General features: G+C 43.3%; 1 protein-coding gene across 2 annotated transcripts in view; it reads left to right on the plus strand.

Annotated features, from left to right (window-relative positions):
* Positions 1-18,748, plus strand: part of large1 (LARGE xylosyl- and glucuronyltransferase 1) — a 420,017-nt gene that overhangs the window by 292,128 nt on the left and 109,141 nt on the right. For both annotated transcript variants that reach the window (XM_048607545.1, XM_048607546.1), the window contains exon 7: positions 7,075-7,179. In XM_048607545.1, the coding sequence (XP_048463502.1) occupies positions 7,075-7,179 (105 nt within the window). The remainder of the gene's footprint in view (positions 1-7,074; positions 7,180-18,748) is intronic.

An 18,748-nucleotide genomic window follows, 5' to 3' on the forward strand; every position in this document is an offset into this window, starting at 1 on the left:
CAAAGAATTATCCACTTCCTTAATGAAAGTTGTTCTGGGTTGAGGCTACTATAATTTGATTGCTATACTTATTCACCACTCTACTTTCACTGAATTAAACAACAGTTGGGTGGACTTTGACCTTTGTTTTAGTCCAGTAATTCTTAATGTTCTTATCCCATTAATCCGCCAGTGTTTCTATCAGGGTAATCTATACAATGGCACCCTTCCCCACATTAAAGGACATCTTTGTTCAGCCCACATGCATTCATTAATGGTAAATTTACCCTCCTCTAGTTCACTCACTTCCCAACCCGTGGCAATCAGTTTACTCTGCTGCACTTATCAGAATGAGCCATGATCTGAAAGACCCCTGTTCATCTCCTCAGGCCACGCTTCTAATCAAGGTGTCAGCCTAGTGCACCTTTGCTGCAGTCATTCCCTGACCTCTATCATTCATAGCGAAGGTGCACAGATCTCCCAGGGGGGAGGAAATGCCTCAGCTGTGCTTTGTCAGCTGATCACAAACAAAATTCATTTGCTGTGAAGGATCGTTTATGAGCTGGAAGACCAGCTTGACACCTCCAGTTCCGCTTGCTGAGCACTGAGATGAGCCAAAGACCCAGCAGCAGAATAGCCCATTATTGTCAGCACTGCAGGAATGTCTTTCTGGAGTCTCGGGGACCAGAAATGGACACAATACTCGAATTGCGACTGGAACAGAGGTCGATTGTAGTAAATCATCGAAATACAGCAGTGATGGAAATCTTAAACATAAGCAGAACACACTTGGAAATACTCAGGAATACTTGGATGACCCATCAGCCTTTGTTTGATGACAGCCCCTAGCCTGTTGTCTCTTGTTCTGAATATGTACTTTATATTTAACATTTCCATCATCCACTGGTTTTGCTAATTTGCTGGTGAAGGCTTGAAGGCTACTGGAACTCTATTAAGTTTACCCTTCCCAATTTCACCACTGTTTACCCAATTATGCCACTGACAGGCAGTGCTCTGCACAGTATTTCATCTGACGTGGTAAAGGATATGCACATAATTTGTCCAGTACACTCTATGAATACTGAGCTGGGTCCTTCAATTTGGTTTGGCCGTACAAATGAAACGGTAAAATTGTAAAGTGGGCACAGGAACATAGAGACATGGGAGTTCAAATCCACAAATCTTTCAGAGTGCCTGGGTAAATTGGTGAGGCTGTTTACAAGTGGATGAGATGTTTGGCTTCATAAGTAGGGGATTCTGGTACAAGAGCAAGGAAGTCATTCTTAAAGTCCATTAATCAGAGCTTGGGCTCACTGAAGTATTGTGCTCAATTCTGAGCCACATACTTAAGAAGGCAGGCAGAGGGAGCGGAGCAGATTTACTGCGAGGGATGAGGGATTGCAGGGATATAGAGACTGGAGACTGTTCTGACAGCAGAGAAGGTTATGGAGAGGTTTAACACGGCTGTTGAAAACATTGTATATTTAAAGTGATGGGCATTGAAAAACTCAACACTGCTCTCAATCACAAGTTAGGAACGTAGAATGCTGTAAGTCTGTGCTTCATTGTAAAAGCTTCAGCTTGTAATGTCAGCTGCAGCACCGTCTGTAGCACTTTCACCCCTGGCTTATCAACTTCCAAGTATGAGCCTCAATTCAAGTTGATATTGTAGTGTAGTACTGAGGAATTACTGCAGTGTTGGAGGTCTTTCAGATGAGGGCCAATCTGCCCTCTCAGACAGACATAAAAGATCACAGCCCCGCTGCCCTTAGCCAAAATTTATCCCTCAGTCAACATCATGAAAACTGAGTACCTTGTCGTTCTCGCTTTTAGAGGGAGTTTGCTGGGTGCTAATTGCTTACCATGCTGCTTATGTGACAACAGCAACCACACTTCACATGTTAGCACCATCCCACAGACTGATTGCTGGGATGGCAGGACTGACATATGAGGAGAGGTTGAGACAGTTAGCACGATATTGGCTGGAGTTCAGAAGAATGAGTGGAAATCTCACAGAAGCCAATGCAATTCTAATGGGACCAGGCCAGGCTCAGTACAGGAAGGGTGTTCCCAGCGGCTGGGGAGTCCAGAGCCAGGGGTCACAGGCTAAGGATAAGGGATAAACACTTGGGACTGAGATGAGGAGAAATGACTTCATCCAGAGAGTGGTTAGTCTATGGAATTCACTACCATAGAAAGCAGTCAAGGCAAAATATTGCATTGTTAAATGCTTGAGCCTAAAGGGATTAATGGATATGGGAGAAAAGAAGGAACAGTTGGATGATCAGCCATGTTCATAATAAATAGGAGAGCAGGCTTGAAGGGTCAAGTGCCCTACCTCTGCCCCTGGTTTCCATGTTTCTTACATTGGCTGTAAAACACGTGGAGATGCGCTATATAAACATAGTTCTTGTTCCCACCACTACCCCTCCCACCACCATTGCATCATAAGAACCAGGAGCAGGAACGGGCAACCTCCAGCTGGATGAACAGGAGGAGAGGAAGAGGAGTCTTAATTGAATTAGGGTGACGAACCCATTTACAGCGAACACACTGGTTATTTTCTTGATGAGCCGGGTATGAGGGATTGGATTTTCTCAGCTCCTGACCTTGTGTGCTGGTGAATTCTTAAACTGACTGTTTCTATCTCAGCCGGGCACAGACCCAAGTCAGCTGGGCTAGATGTTGGCATACCCTTTCGGGTCATTGGCATTATAAAGTGGGTTATTGTGTAACCAGTCCTTCTCCTCCCACAGTGGGATTCCAGTTGAATCACTGAGAGTGAAGACTTTATGCCTCAGATGAGGTTTTATGCATTTCTCGCTTATGGTCTTATCATTGCTTTTCTTATTTTGGTCTGGTAGGGAGCTAATGAGTAAATTAAATGTTTCATCCCTCGAGACTATTAATAATCCAATGTGAAGTTCATCTCAGTCTATTTGAGGCACTCTCAAAGCATGGGGTAAATTGTCCTTGTGCTTTATGTGCTGTTTGACATTTCTGCTGCAGGAATATTAAAAATAAAAGAGGTACATTATCGGAATGGGTGAGACATTACAGAGCTGTGAGACACAAGGCCATCTGGGTATCCTAGTTCATGAATCCCAAAAGGTTAATATAGTGATATAGCAAGTAATCAGAACGACTGATAGAATGTTATCATTTATGGCAAATATTGTCATGTGGGGTGTTGAATACAAATGCAGGGAGTTTGTGCTTCAGTTACACATAACATTGGCAAGACCACATCTGGAGCACTGCATGTAGTACTGGTCACCCTACTTCAGGAAGAATGCAAATACATTGGAGGTAATTAAAAGAACGTTTACTAAACTAATACTGGGATCATTAGCCGCCATTTCCACCACTTCCAGCGGGATGCCACAACCCGATACATATTCCCCTCTACTCCCTTGTCTGCCTTCCACAAGGACTGTTCTCTCCAGTACACCTTGGTCCACTCCTCCTTCACTCCCAACACCCGCCCCCCCCGACAGCCCCATAGCACCTTCCCCTGCAACCGCTGAAAGGTAAACACCTGCCCATTTACCTCCTCCCTCCTCAGTATCCAAGGGCCCAAACATATCTTCCAGGTGAAGCAGCACTTTATCTTCACTTCCCACAATCTAGTCTAATGCATTCGCTGCTCACAATATGGTTTCCTCTACACTGGGGAGACAAAGCGTAGGCTGGGTGACTGCTTCATAGAACACCTACATTCTGTCTGCAAAAAATACCCTGAGCTTCCAGTTGCCTACCACTTCAGTACACCTTCCTGTTCCCTGGCCAACATCTCTGTCTCAGGCTTGTTCCAGTGAAACTCAGCGGAAACTGGAAGAACAACACCTCATTTTCTCCGTGGGAACCCTGCAGCCTTCCAGACTCAATATCGAGTTCAATAACTTTGGTGCTTGAGCTCTCCCATGTGTTATGGGCCAGATCAGACCCCCTCAAAATATTTTAAGAAGATAGCCTAGACCCTAACTTTTTCTTATTTTCAAGGTAGATGTGAAGTGCATGTTCCAGGTAATGTGATTAGTCAAACTACTTGATGTTAAGCAAAACACAATTTATTTAAACACTGTAGTTAGAATACAAAGAAAAGAAAGAGAAATTTAGAATAACTTAACTATTGGAAAAAAACCAAAAGTCCTGCGGATGCTGTAAGTCAGAGACAAAAACAGAAGTTGCTTTAAAAGCTCAGCATCCTGGCAGGATCTGTGAAGAGAAATCAGAGTTATTATTTCAGGTCCAGTGACCCTTCCTCAGAGCTTTTGCAGCATCTTCTGTTTTAGTTAACTACTAGAAGACTTAATAGAATAATAGATACAGTATCTATTGCTGATTAACTGTTCCAAAAGAGTAATATCCAATAAACACAACCCTTGGCAAAAAGGTATGTTCAGACACAGATTCTTACGTGCAGTTCTCCAATCCAAGAGGAAACAACATCAACCCTTCTGGGACCCCAAACAGCCTCTGATTGCTACAGCTAAAAAAAACTGGAAAGCCTGGTCTTTGAGAACTGGCCACTCACCTTCCATTGTTACAAAAGTTTTAAAAATATCCTAAAGGCCTCCTACACAGGAACAAAAAAACAAAAGTTGCTGGAAAAGCTCAGCAGGTCTGGCAGCATCTGTGAAGGAAAAAAGGTGAACGTTTCGGGCCTGGTGACCCTTACTCAGAACCGGACCCGAAACGTTAATGCTGTTTTTTTGACTTCACAGATGCTGCTAGACCTGCTGAGCTTTTCCAGCAACTTTGTTTTTGTTCCTGATTTACAGCTTCCGCAGTTTTTTCAGTTTTTTTTCTAAAGGTCTCCTAAATTGTTGACTTAGGCCATCTGGAGCAGCCAGTTCAGAGCCTCTGCCTTTACAAACTCTCTACAAAAACACCCAGGTCAAAATAACCTCTTTAAAGTAACAGCATCGTCACACATGTCCTTACCCCAACTCCCACACACCAGGCCTTGTTGTCACATGGTCTGCCCATTGTTACCCATTGATAACCACTAATAGTCTCCATTTGTAGCTATTCACTCTCCTAGTCAGATCGTTATCCACTCCTTTGTCTGTCCAACTGTTCTTCTCTCTCTTTGGACTCTATCCCCACCTTGTTTACACCTTACCCCTCCCCCCACACTGCAAAATATTTTCCTAGCTGCCATCAGTTCTGAGGAAGGATCACTGGACCCGAAACACTAACTCTGATTTCTCTCCACAGATGCTGTCGGACCTGCTGAGCTTTTCCAGCAATTTCTGCTTTTGTTCCTGGGATGGGCAGGGTGTCTTATAGGTGAACAGATTGTGATTATGTCTGCCAGAGTTTAGAGCAAGAGGCAACTCGATTGAAAGTTAAAATATATAAACTCATGAGGATTGACACCTTGACAAGGTAGATGTGTGAAGTCCTCTTCTGGGAGAATCTGAATGTCACTATTTAAAAATCAGGGGCTGCCAAATTAAAACAGAGTTGAGGTCAGTATTCTTTTCTGTCAGAGGGATGTGGGACTTTGGAACTTTCTGCCTGAAAATGTAGTGGCAGTAGAGTTATTGAATAGTTTTAAGGCAAAGGTAAGTAGATTGTTGTTAAGCAAGGGGGTGAAAAGTTATCGGGAAGGTGGGAATGTGGGTTTAAGGTTGCAGTCAGATCAGATTGTATTGAATAACAGCAAGCTCAATGGGCTGAATGGCCGACTCGCGCACCTGTTTGGTATTTAATGCATGGTGCAGGAATCGGAAATGTCAGTGGTTTTGTGAGACCTGCTAGATGGAGGTATGTTGTTGAGTCAGGTGAGGAAGATCTCTATGAATTCAACTGTACCTGACCCGAGAAATGGTTGATCCTTCCAAGATGATATCAAGCCCCCTGTTACAACATTCAGAGAATGGTAAAAGCAGGATCCAAATTTTCACTGGTGCAGGATGAGACCCTTGCTCCCTATAGTGGGCGACTGGACTTCATCACGGGTTAACAGAAGAGACTTTTTCAGTCTGCTTCCCAGGTGTAGATTTCACTGAAGCAAAAAAGGTTATCATAGCGCACAATTCTGGAGTATTTGTATTTTTTTTAAAGTCAGCCTGTTCAGACATTTTATGACACATCAATAGCAGATGGGATCTTCTAGCCCAGAGGTGGGGACACTACTGCTGCATGACAAGAATCTTAGGATTATTATATTTCAGTATCCTGTTATTACCTCTGATAAATAACCAGATGTCATCCTCAATCACAAAACATCGCATCTCTTACCAATCAAACATGCTTATCGGGATAAGGTGTAGCATCACTGAGCAACTTTGGGGCGGCATGGTGGCTCAGTGGTTAGCACTGCTGCCTCACAGCACTAGGGACCGGGTTCGAATCCAGCCTCGGGCGACTGTCTGTGTGGAGTTTGCGCATACTCTCTGTGTCTGCGTGGGTTTTCTCTGGGTGCTCCGGTTTCCTCCCACAGTCCAAAGATGTGTAGGTTAGGTGGATTGGCCATGCTAAATTGCCCATAGTGTTCAGTGATGTTTAAGTTAGGTGGGTTGACATGGGAAATGCAGGGATAGCGGAATGGGTCTGGGTGGGATGCTCTTTGGAGGGGCAGTGTGGACTTGTTGGGCCAAATGGCCTGTTTCCATGCTGTAGGGATTCTATGAACTGTGGTCATACTAGCTTTGAGTAATTCAGTCAGAAGTGGGGATGATGCTCCAAATGGATGATAGGTGCAATGCGTTTATATATCGCCTCTTCCTGAGCTAAGAGACCGGTTACCACATCAGTATGGGCACGCCTCATATGCAGTCTGGCAAGGACCAGAGTCGGGAATCTGAATCTGTTAGAAATCTGAAACAAAATCAGAAGGGTGCTCAGCAGGTCAGGCAGCATCTGTGGAGAGAGAGGAGAAGAATCAGAGTTAATGTCTCAGGTCTGTGTCCAGCAAGTTGGGTCATTTAGTACAATCCATGCCCTTAACCTAGTGAAGGGCCCATGTGGATGTACCACATCGGTACTAGTCTGAGAGATCGTACAGAGGCAGTAGTAACAGAGAGAGCTATGGAGACGGGCAGCTGGTCACAGGGTAACATTTCCCCGTCCTCTCGTTCACAGGTCAGCAAGTTCTCGGACTGGTGGAGAACCAGAGTGATTGGTACCTTGGGAACTTGTGGAAGAACCACAGGCCTTGGCCAGCGCTCAGTCGAGGATACAACACTGGTAAGTAGTTGAGCGAACTCGTAAAGGCCAGGCTTTTGCTTTCAGGCCTACTCTGTCTCCACTGGGCACTCTCCCGATCTGTATCTTGTCAAAGTTAATCGGAACTGTGACATCTTGCTTGTATGGCTAAACTGTTTCTTTAACACAAATCCCAAATCTAGTTCAATTTTCAAGCTGTCCTAATTATAGAGCAAATCAATATTAGACTTTATAATTGCTATCCTAGTTTTTTTTCTAACAGTTTAATGGGTTAGGTTAAACATAAGGTGGTGGCTTGTTGAGTAGCACAGAGTTCAGGGCTGCAATCCATCCCCTCAGAGGTATCTATAAGGCCATAGTTAATACCCTTCCCATCTGCTTCAGGTGTTGCTTACATAAGCGGAGATATCCTCTTCTCCTTTCAACACATCCTTATCCCACTTCCCTGAAATTCGGGATCAGGGAAGGGTCTGGAATTCCTGAATTCCCCATAAGGGCAACAATGAACATTTCCCCAGAGTATGATATACACTCGCCTGCGTTAAACTAGGACCAGCCTTTCAGAATGAGGCAATCGCATCGGGCAAAAAGGGAGACATCAGTTTCTCTCCAGTCCCTGATGGCATTGGAAAGCTTCAGACAATCAAAATAGAGACTTGCATTTATGTAGCAACTTGCAAGCCCCCAGCATATTGCGAGGTTCACTCCACAGCCAATTAAGTGGTTATAAAATGTAAGCCTTTTTGTTGTAATGTAGGAGACCCTGCTGCCAATTTGTATGCAGCAAGCTCCTACAGGTAGCAATATGACAAATGACCGGGTCATCTGTTTTATTGATGTCATTGAGTGAAAAATACTATCTGCAATAGAGGGGAGGGCATCTCTTGCACCCCTTTGCAGTGGGCTGTGATCATCTGTGTCCACGAGAAGAGCAAATGAAGTATAACTCTAATGGCTCATCTTAAAGGCAGAGGGTGGGTGTAACTTTAAAAAACGTGCAACTTCCAGGTTAAATTTATGCAAATATCAAGGGGAAAGATAGGTTAAAAGAAACGGAGAGATTTTTAGATCTCAAGAATTGCTGAACAGAGCACATTTTATCGAAGCTGTCAATCACATTTACATTTGTCAAGGCATTTCACAAAAATACCCATACCTGGTACTTGACCACATCGCCCAACACCGGGGACATTGAACGGGTGGTAAAATGTCAGAGATGTTTCAAGAAAGCAACAGAAACATGACAGGAGATTCTCTCAGAAATAGCTGCAACCAGAGGAGGAGGTGACAAATGAAAGATAAGAACTGTAGGAGCAGGCCATTCGGAAGGCTGTGCAATACCAGAGGATGTCTCGGAAGTAGTGGAAAAGTTGAGAGTATGAGTAAAAATGGAGCTATAGTAGACTCAGGGACAGCATTCTGTTGGGAGTTAATGAGGATGGAGTCAAGGAAGGAAAAAACAAGCTTTGGACAAGTTGCAATTTATGAAACAAAGACAATAACGTCTTGGGAAAATGGTTGTTGGAATTGTTGTGTCTGAAGAAGGGGTTTTAACTGAAAAAGGATTACTGTAAATGGTACTGATTCAAACTAAACCCCTCCCTCCCGCACTAAACCACACTCACACACACACACACACACACACACACACACACACACAGAGACACATCAAATCACAAACGTTCACATCAATTCTGCGTGAGTTTCCTCCAGGTGCTCTGGTGTGCTCCCACAGTCTGAAGAAGTGCATGTTACATGGATTGGCCAAGTTAAACTGCCCACAGTGTCCAGGGGTGTGCAGGCTGGTGGGTTACCCATGGGAAATGCAAGTTAACATGCATAGGGTAGGGGTGTGGGTCTGGGTGGGATGCTTTTCAGTGGGTCGGTGTAACCTCGATGGGCCAAATAGCCTGCTTCCACGTTGTAGGGTTCTGTGATTCTATGACTACTAAGCAGTGTGTGAACAGTTTTTTCCACTTCCTGCATCTGTGTAGTTTTGCCAGTTGACTCACTATAGCATAACTCCAATTTCACTGTGTAACAGCCCATCACTTAAAACAGTAGACTCAAGCAGGATGGTCCAAACATTTGGCTTCAAGGCTCCCTTCAAATCCCAAGACCACATATTGGTAAACCTTCTACACCCAGTCACTTGATTTTTTTTAATCATAAGTTTAAGTTGTTGGCCAATTGAAGGCTGGGAATTCAGAACATTTTGTACTTGTGTTGTCCAAAAAAGACTGAAGTGGAAATTCTAGGTTTTATTGTTTAATAATTTTTGATGGATTTCTGCGTAAGTTGGCATCCACCGAAGTCATTAATAATTAAATGTTGATTTGCTCATCAGTTTGGGTAACACTTGTGCTGGGATTGGAACAACATCAGATACAGCATGAAATTAAGTTACAAACTGGAGTAGACGTACTTAGCTCCAAAGCAAACTTCAGAGGAACAGTCATGGAACATTTGCGAGACACCTGAGGCCAAATAGAGACAGCCCAAATCTTTTAATGTCAGATGCTTAGAGGGAGCAGACAGAGGAGATTTTTTAACAAACCAGGCTGGGCTGGATTCGAAAACAAGTCTCGGATGCATGCATTATGATTACTCAACTGCATCAACCAGTTTGCATTTTTCTTCAAAATGCATTAATTGGTTTTATTGTAAAGTAAGTACTGGGATAGAAATGAGCATCAGTAAAGCCATGAGGGGCATGGATAGAGTGAGTAACCAAGGTCTTTTCCCCAGGGAATGAGAGTCCAAAACTAAAGGGCATAGGTTTAAGGTGGGAGGGGAAAGATTTAAAAGGGACTTGAGGGGCAATGTTTTCACACAGAGGGTGGTAGGTGCGTGTATTGAATGAGCTGCTAGAGAAAGTGGTGGAGGTTGGGACAATTACAACATGTAAAAGGCATCTGGATGGGTACGTGAATAGAAAAAGTATAGAGGGATATGGGCCAAATGCTGGCAAATGGGACTGGATTAATTTAAGATATCTGGTCAGCATGGACGAGTTGGGCTGTAGGCTCTGTTTCTGTGTTGTACAGCCCTATGACTCTGAGAGATTAGTCCATACTAAGAGTACTAGAATTACACAGGATGGAGGCATTCTATGTTACCATCAAGTTCCCTCTTTTAGCACAGAGAAAAGCAAAAGGAAGACAGAAGAAAATGAGTCCAATACAGATTCACCACATTGAACAACAGCCTGCAAGCAATAAGATGTGTATCAAGCCAATAAATTTTGAACCAATAAATCCTTTCTTAATGGATAGTGACAGATCGAGACAGCCAATAGGGTTTAAATAGAAGAAATGAAGGGAGATGGTGCTGGAGAAGCATGCTTCAAAAGTTTTGTCTCCGTTTTTGAAATGGGGATAAAAGGGATGTTTGGACATTGACGATATCTGATCAATTTGAAAGATGCCAGTTGTTGCATGGCTCACTAGCCAGGTGGCACAGAGCAACAATTCACAGTGTGGGGGCACGGGCTCTAAAGTAGATGAGCAGACTGGACAGGATTTCTCCAGAAAAGAGGGGTCAATAATTGAAACCACGCAAGTGATTCAGAGAGAATTCAAATGGTTTCAAAATGAAACAGAGGGAGATGCTGATAGCTTGATGGGAAAAGTGGATTTTTTTTTGTGGATAGAGATATTGAAAGAGTTTGTGAATTAAGTTGTGAAGCAAATTTTAGATTCAGAAGTAGCCCAACCACGATGGAAGACAAGAATACTATGGAAACCAGTACATATTAATTCCTTTGAAGAGTGAGGGAAAGAGCACCTCATCTAGTGGCGTAGCACAGTGGTTAACGCCAGGTTTAAGTCCACCCTCGGGCGACTGTCTGTGCGGAGTTTGCACATTCTCCCAGTGTCTGTGTGGGTTTCCTCTGGGTGCTCCGGTTTCCTCCCACAGTCCAAAGATGTGCAGGTTATGTAGATTGGCCATGCTAAAAGCAGGGTTAATGGGATAGGGTTGCGGGATGCGGTCTGGTTGGGATGCTCTTTGGAGGGTCGGTAAAGGCTCAATGAGCTGAGTGGCCTCTTTCTTGCATTATAGGGATTCTATAAACATTGCGTCACTGTCCAGTATCTCAAATGCCAAACAATTGAGGTTTTGAAAAGATGCGTTGAAATTTATTGATTGTCAGAAGAGTTAGTGTCAGATAACAGCTCATGATTTGTGTCAGAAAAACTAAAATATTTAGGAATAAGGATAGAATCAAGCACACCCGAATACCACCATATGACCCAGCGTGGAATGGTGCTGTGGGTTGAAGTGTATAGATTGTAAATAAGTCTTTACAGAAGCATTCACTCAGTTACAAGTCAGGCAATAATGTATGTAATTCTATTTGACTCAGGCAAGACAATTCGCTGTTCTTTTACAGGATAATCCCACAGTCTACATTTGGCAGTGTTTAAGCATGTTCCCAGAGCAAGATATAATTTGCTTAAACCTGCAGCTAATTGCAAAGTAAGAATAAAGTAAGATAGCGTGAAAATACATTGTGATACTCCAGGCAGAAAACTTAAGATAGTTCAAATATTGATTAAAAGGCACGGTGAGAAACCACCAAGGTGAGAAGGCATTGTTGTAAAGACTCCAGGTTCATTCATGTAAGGAGTGCAGATTGCACAGAAACTCAGTCAGCATTATGTACATCTTTTGCTCGAGGGAAGAAATCTGACATAGGGAGAGCAGGGAAACCTATAGTCCAAATTCTTCCCACAGGCTAAAATGAAGGTCTGGAAGAAAGAGAAAGTTTAAAAACAAAACAAAGATTTGCCAGTCTTCCAGAATGCACGCTGGTAGAGCAAAGTGAGTCAGGATCATTGATTAAGACAAATCAATCAAGGTCAAAGTTCACATCTGACAATGCTGGAGATGTTCAGAGAGCTGAGTCAGGCTAATGGAAATGGAAGGAGATAAACAACCACCACAAGGCTTTCCGTGAGGAAAAGTTAGCAACCGCTTGCAACTGTGTGCTTGCCTCAGAGTTTAATCAGATGAAGTGTACTCATAGACCAAACAATTTGCAAGCAGGGTTCCCAGGATGATGTTTGAAGGGCAAATGAAATGTTGAGCAAGAAACAATCCAATCTTAACTCTGAGGAAGACATTAAAGGAAATATTTGAATGCAGATGAACTTAAGATTGCCAATCAGGTACAGGTGATTGTACACAAAACCTGCATAGCTTGTACCAGTCTGCATCAAAATGGTCCATTGACATTCAAAGTATAGACCTTACACACAGTCCCCTCATCCTCCTAGCAGAGGGTCAGTAGGCAGTGGGGCTGTAAAATTGGTGCTGTGGTGGAGATTTAGTGCCTATTGTCTGCCTGCCTCCACTTTTTACCAGCAAAAGGGAAGGTGGCAGGAAGTCTACCAATGGTAGGCCCCAACAGGGCCTCTCCGGCCACTGCTGGTGTTTCACTAGCCTGGGCCCTCGCAAAAGACCTGAATTTACCTTCTCATTCTGCTCCATTGGAAACCATTGTTGGGGACATCCTGCAGTCCCAGCAGTGCACTCAGCCCCCAGTGATGCTGTACTGAGGAAGGGTCACCAGACCTAAAACATTAGCTCTGATTTTTTCTTCACAGATGCTTCCAGACCTGCTGAGCTTTTCCAGCAACTTCTGTTTTTGGCCCAGTGATGCTGCTGGCCCTAGAGTGCAGCAGGCCCTCTGATTGTTCAACAGCCTCTGCTGACAGGATATTCTCCCTGAGGGCATGATGGAAGAACAACTCTGGGCCAAATGACAGCCCAGCGGCTAAAAATCCAACGTCAGAAGTCACACGACACCAGGTTGTAGTCCAACAGGTTAATTTGAAATCACAAGCTTTCAAAGTGCTGCTCCTTCGTCTTGTGAAATGAGATGTCATCAGACTTCGAAGAATCAGCGCTCGAAAGCTTGTGATTTCAAATTAATCTGTTGGACTACAACCTGGTGTCGTGTGACTTCTGACCTTGTCCACCCCAGTCCAACACCAGCACCTCCACATTATAAAATCCAACGAAATAGAGGTGAGCTCAGCCATGAAATTTTAGCAGTGAGAGTGAGTAACAAACTTCTGTGCAATATTCTGACAAAACAGATTTGCCACAAGAGATTAGCAATCACAATGTCTTTAGCAAATGGACTGGATGAGAGCTGAGTTACCCTCGTTTTAAGGGACTGAATGCTGGAGACTACAAATCAGCTAGGGTTCTTTGATTTTACAAGAATACATTTCAGAGAGTGAGCAAGACTTCTCACTGATGACGCGCTGTGGAGCCACAAGGGAATTTCGTCTTTAATCTGCTGTCAACAGAGACAGAAGGCAGATGTATTCAAAATGTTGCTTTCATGTTTCCTTTCTGCTCCTCCCAGAGGATCTAAAGGTTAACATCCCTGTTTCTTCCAGCTTCAGTCAACTGTCAGTTTGAATAGACTGGATGTACAAGATGTGCATTGTCAAGATGGCACATAAAGCTCTTCTCTGGCACCCAGTGTGCCTGGAGCTCTCCCCTTGACATGGCAAATCAGCAGGCAGCATCTTCTGGGAAAAGAAGTGCTCAGTTGATTAGTTTAATCCTGCCTTTAGTTTGGCAAGAACATTGCACAGCAATATTTACCACAAATGTACAGTGCAGAAACAGGCCATTCAGCCCTAAACTCTATTCTGATGTTGATTCCGCACCCAAGCCTCCACCAACCTAGTTCACCTCTCCCCATCAACATACTTTTCCTTTATTCCATTATTTAACTTTTAAATGTAGTTATGCGTTTTATCTATTAGTTGCATTTTGTGGCATTGAGTTTGGCCAAGGAAGTGTCTCCTGGATTCATTACTCAACTCGTTATTGATTGCAGCAGGGTTAGGGTTCGTGTCTGATGTCACTGATTTCTGGTTTTGTTCTTCCCCCAAACACATGGACACACCTTCTCTGTGCCTGTCCTATCACATTATTTTATAGTTCTGAAGACCTTGTCACAACTCACTGGGGTATTGTTCTGAAAATCAAACTCTGCTATTTTTGCGCATTACCACAAATGTAAACATTTAATGGAATTGCCAAAAATTGCCTTTGACTAACTGCTACTGGGTTTCTTCAGGAACCATACCAAAAAAAAGCTACTCATGGTAACACTTTTAATTTTAATAAGAACAGAACATATACTCATATTCTCACTTGAGCTCTCTCTTACACCCCCACACACCCATTCTCTCTCTCTTTTGCACACACACAGAAAACAGGAAAAAACAAATATTTATAGGTGGACAGGAAACAATGGTCAGATGAACACAGTTCTGTATCGCTGGTCTGAAATTCAAAACGAGACAGGCTGGTTTCCCAGTCCTCAATTCTTTGATGGATATCACAAACCTATCCATACAGCAATGGTCAGTCTTTAGTTCGTTAGTTGGTTGGACCTGGGTCTTTCTGGTTGTCTTTAGATTTTCAGTTTATTCCTCAGTGTCCTAGAATGTAGTTTTCTGCTTTTTTTTTGACAGAGAATTGGAGAGAATAACGTCAGAAAAACAGGGAGAGAGAAAATTGATGCATCAAACTTAGAGGTTTTGTGCTTCTCTGTTTGCATTTGCATCTGAAGGTACCCATGTGTCTGGACTTAAGGTCCTCAGAAAGCAACATCGCCACTTGTACATCAGGGAGCTTCACTTGTTTTTTCCAATGCTGCGAACAACTTCTTGTACATTCTTTTTTAAAGCAATGTCCATTTTCACATTTTCAGTTCGGAGCCCAAAAATAAAAAAATACTGTCTCTTACAACCTCCATTAAGTCACCCCTCTGCCATCTCCTTTTCAGTTCTGTATGTGGAGAAATGAGCCCCAGTGCTTATTGTCTGACCTTCTTACTTGGCTCTCTAGCTTTTGTTCAACAAGGGCATTGTAGTCACAATTGACAATCAGGCTCTTAAAAGTATATATTTTTTTCATTTGGGGAGCTTGGAAGGATGTGTTTTCACCTCGATGAGCTTACAAAGAAAGCTTTTTCCATACTGAAGGAATACTTGCATTGACAGTATCATTGAGTCATACAGCTTAGAAACAGGTCCTTCAGCCCCACCATGTCAATGCCAACCAACAAACACCAGACTACACTAATCTCATGTACCTGCACTTGGTCCATAGCTCACTATGCCCTGGCATTTTTAGTGCTCATCCAGATGCTTCTTAAATGTTGTGAGAGTGCCCATCTCTGCCATCCTGTCAGGCAGCATGTTCCATATTTGTACCGTATTCTGGGTGAAAATCTTTTTTCTCGAACCTCTTCTATACCACATGCTCCTCACCTCAAACTTATGCCCTCTGGCCTCAGATACAGATTGTACAAATAAAGTTCTAGCACAGTGAAGGCCACCTACTGATTCTCTGTAATGGTGGCATCCTTTAAGTGAGCCACAACTTGCCAAGAGTCTAATTGGAACCATAGTTTCTCTTTTAACACAGACCCAAAAGAAAGAAAGATTCTCCACTCCCTGGCTTGGGAAGGGATAAAACCTCTCCCTGTAGGAAGGCTTTGTAGGAACTGTTTTGGAAATGGGATGCTGAATCTCAAAGGCTACCCTTACTCTGTCATTACCTCAGAAACTTCCAGCATCGGTGGCATGCACACTATCCAAAACCATTCCTATGCAGAGATTGCGCATACAACTCAACTATATCAGTGAATGAAATGCATTAATCTCTGTCAGACCCTCACTGAATGTTTGTACAGGTACCACATGAAAAACTTTGCCAAACTCTTTACCCGTTCCCTCCTGTCTTGTAACTGCATCCACTGGGTGTTGATCTAGTCCTTTACCCAATCTGTATTTGGCATGGCAGTCTGAATGTGGAAGGCATCACTGCTCAGTTCCCATGTACAGGCACATTCTTGTCAGGAGTAGGAGAAGAATTTGTATTACAGCTACCAGGAGCAGCAAAACCCAGCCAATCTTCCTGTCTCTGACTTAGTGATGCTGAGAGACATTTTGGCATTCAATCTTGGTCTGACACCTGCAAACCAAGGACAGAACAGAGATCAAGCCCAATCTTATGTAGTTTTATTACTCACTGCATTGAACTATTAGGGGAATGAGCCCATTATATGCCCTACCACTTGTCACAATAACAGAAGCCAAATACACACATGGAGACATTAACACTAATTCCTATGGTATCTTTTCTTTTGTCTAAGAGAGCAGTTGTGATCTTCACTCACATAGGATTTGGTCCATCAAATATGCTTTGTCATGTGCTGTTTTGCTTCTGGAGTTACACGGGCATTATTCAATCAGAAAATGAAAAGCCGGTCTGATGCTAAATGGCACAGGACTGGAGCTAAAGCCTTACCATATTTGTTACAGTTGAGAATTTCTCCCAGCTTCTTGATTTAATGTCCAGATTGAGTTGCAATGAATTGAGGAAGCTGTACCATGAAGATTGTAAACAGGATTACATCTGAGGGGACTCCATGAAGAATAAGTTGTACATTGAAACCAGTCCAATTCCTGGATCTACAACTCGTGTCTCTTGATGTTAATCAAATTGCTGGCTTTTATCTTTTGTGCACAGAACAACTTACTTCCCCTTCAGTTCTTTCATTGTTTGACTCAGATCCATTGAAATGAAGGCATCAGATTGGATTAGTTATAGTCCCTCGCTGTGATACGATAGGAATTAGCTCAAAAAGACTATTGTGAGCTCTTGCAGCCTCTCCTCTTAGTTCAAGTGATTAAATACAGCTCCAGATTCCTTATTCGGAATAATGTCATTGCTTTGGTGCGCTACTTCTCTTCCCCCATAGCCCAAGATGCAATTTTCCCCCTTTACAGCTGCTGCGCGTCAAACCTGATGGATTTACAAACCTGTCCACCAGCATCGTTCTCACCATTGTTATATTGCTACTGTTTAGTAACCTTGACCACTGTAACAATTTTGTACTAGCCCATGTTGAATGCCTACTGCCAGTCATCAGCCTAACTCCTCAAATTATTTGTTGCCTTCTGCTTTTCGTCAGTCTGTTCGCTGTCATTTATAATCCTTCTCAATTTAGTAACCTTTATAAATTTGGAGAGTTTTGTCCTCTTTCTCCCTCCATAGCATTGTAACAGGATCGGCCCTAGCAGAGATCCCAGGCTGCTCCACAGTGCAGCTACACTTTGCTGCCCCTGTTTCAGAAATTGATTTCAGAAGCACCCTGCCCCAGCTGCTCTTTCCAGCATCCATCACCCATGGGATGTTTTCATCAAAAGCTGTGCTAGCATGGAAGTAAACAAACGCCAAAATTCTCTGGTCCTCAAGGCTTGGTATCTCCTTGAAAACACCCAAAGATGGTCATCCAGCAAATTGACCCGCTCATTAAATACGCTCACCGTTCTGTATTGCTTCTTGAGATTCATCCCTTACTTGATTGGTGTTCTATTCAGTTTCTTCCTAATAAACAGATGGCAGGTAAACCAGCTTTGCGCCCTGTTTTTTTAAAGATTGGGGTCACATTGCTTTTTTTTCAATACATGGTGATGATCAGCATTCGTAAGGATGGTCTAACGCTATTTGAGAGAACATGACTAATGTCACTAGTGAATACTCTTCGATCTGGATGAGCGGAATTGGCTGCCATCTTTCTCTTCTATATTGCTTACAATCACATCATCACGCCTTCAGAATTCCACCTCAACAGTAAGAAGGTTTCCTCTTTGGAAAGCAGACACAACGGGTGGAATTTTTCGCACTTCCTGTCAGCTGGAACATGTGGGATTATTTTTGGACTGGGAAACCAATTGGCGATAGACCGAGATTCTCTCCAACGTCATGGCACTGGTATCTCACTGCCCAGTGCTCCAACAGATGATGGAAGGATGTCAAAAGATGTGTCCCATCGGTCATAGAAAGGATTTGGAAATGAGGTGACACAGGACGTGTATTACAAGGACTCATCAGAAGTTAGAACTTTGCGACCGCAGCGATGACTGACCTGGAGAGTAGACATGGGAAGGCTGCTGCTCAAGTCTCCCACTCTTACCTCGCAGACTTGCTAGAGTATCCGAGAGACAGCTCTTCAGCCATTGGCAAGGTGTGCTCACCTGGTTCACTGAGGAGGAGGTCTGGATTCAGGAGGCTGTACATGTTGGCATGAACCTCCCGCGACAGCCTGAACCAGTGGGCGCCACAAGATTCCACAGTTTGGGCCAAACAAGCAGACTTTTATAAGATTACCAGGGGCATGAACAGGGCGGATAGAAACCAGCTGTCATCAAGTGGCCAAGAACAAGGTTGGGGAGGGGGCACTTTTTTAAAGTGAAAGGCCAAGAGGCTTACAGGAAATTTCAGGAAAACCTTTTTCACTCAGAGAGAGTGGTGGGCATCTGGAATCCACTGGGAGGGTAGTTGATGCGGGTAACTTCACAATCTTTACAAAGTACTTGAGTGAGCATTTAAAGTGTCATAATATTCAAGGCTTTGGGCCAAAGTGGGAAAATGTGACTAGTGTAGGTGGTAAACGTAGGAAAATGTAACTAGTGTAGGTAGTAAACTGGGAAAATGTGACTAGTGTAGGTAGTAAACTGGGAAAATGTCTAGTGTAGGTAGTAAA

This window comes from Rhincodon typus, chromosome 18, assembly GCF_021869965.1.
Source record: "Rhincodon typus isolate 14 chromosome 18, sRhiTyp1.1, whole genome shotgun sequence".
NCBI lineage: Eukaryota > Metazoa > Chordata > Chondrichthyes > Orectolobiformes > Rhincodontidae > Rhincodon > Rhincodon typus.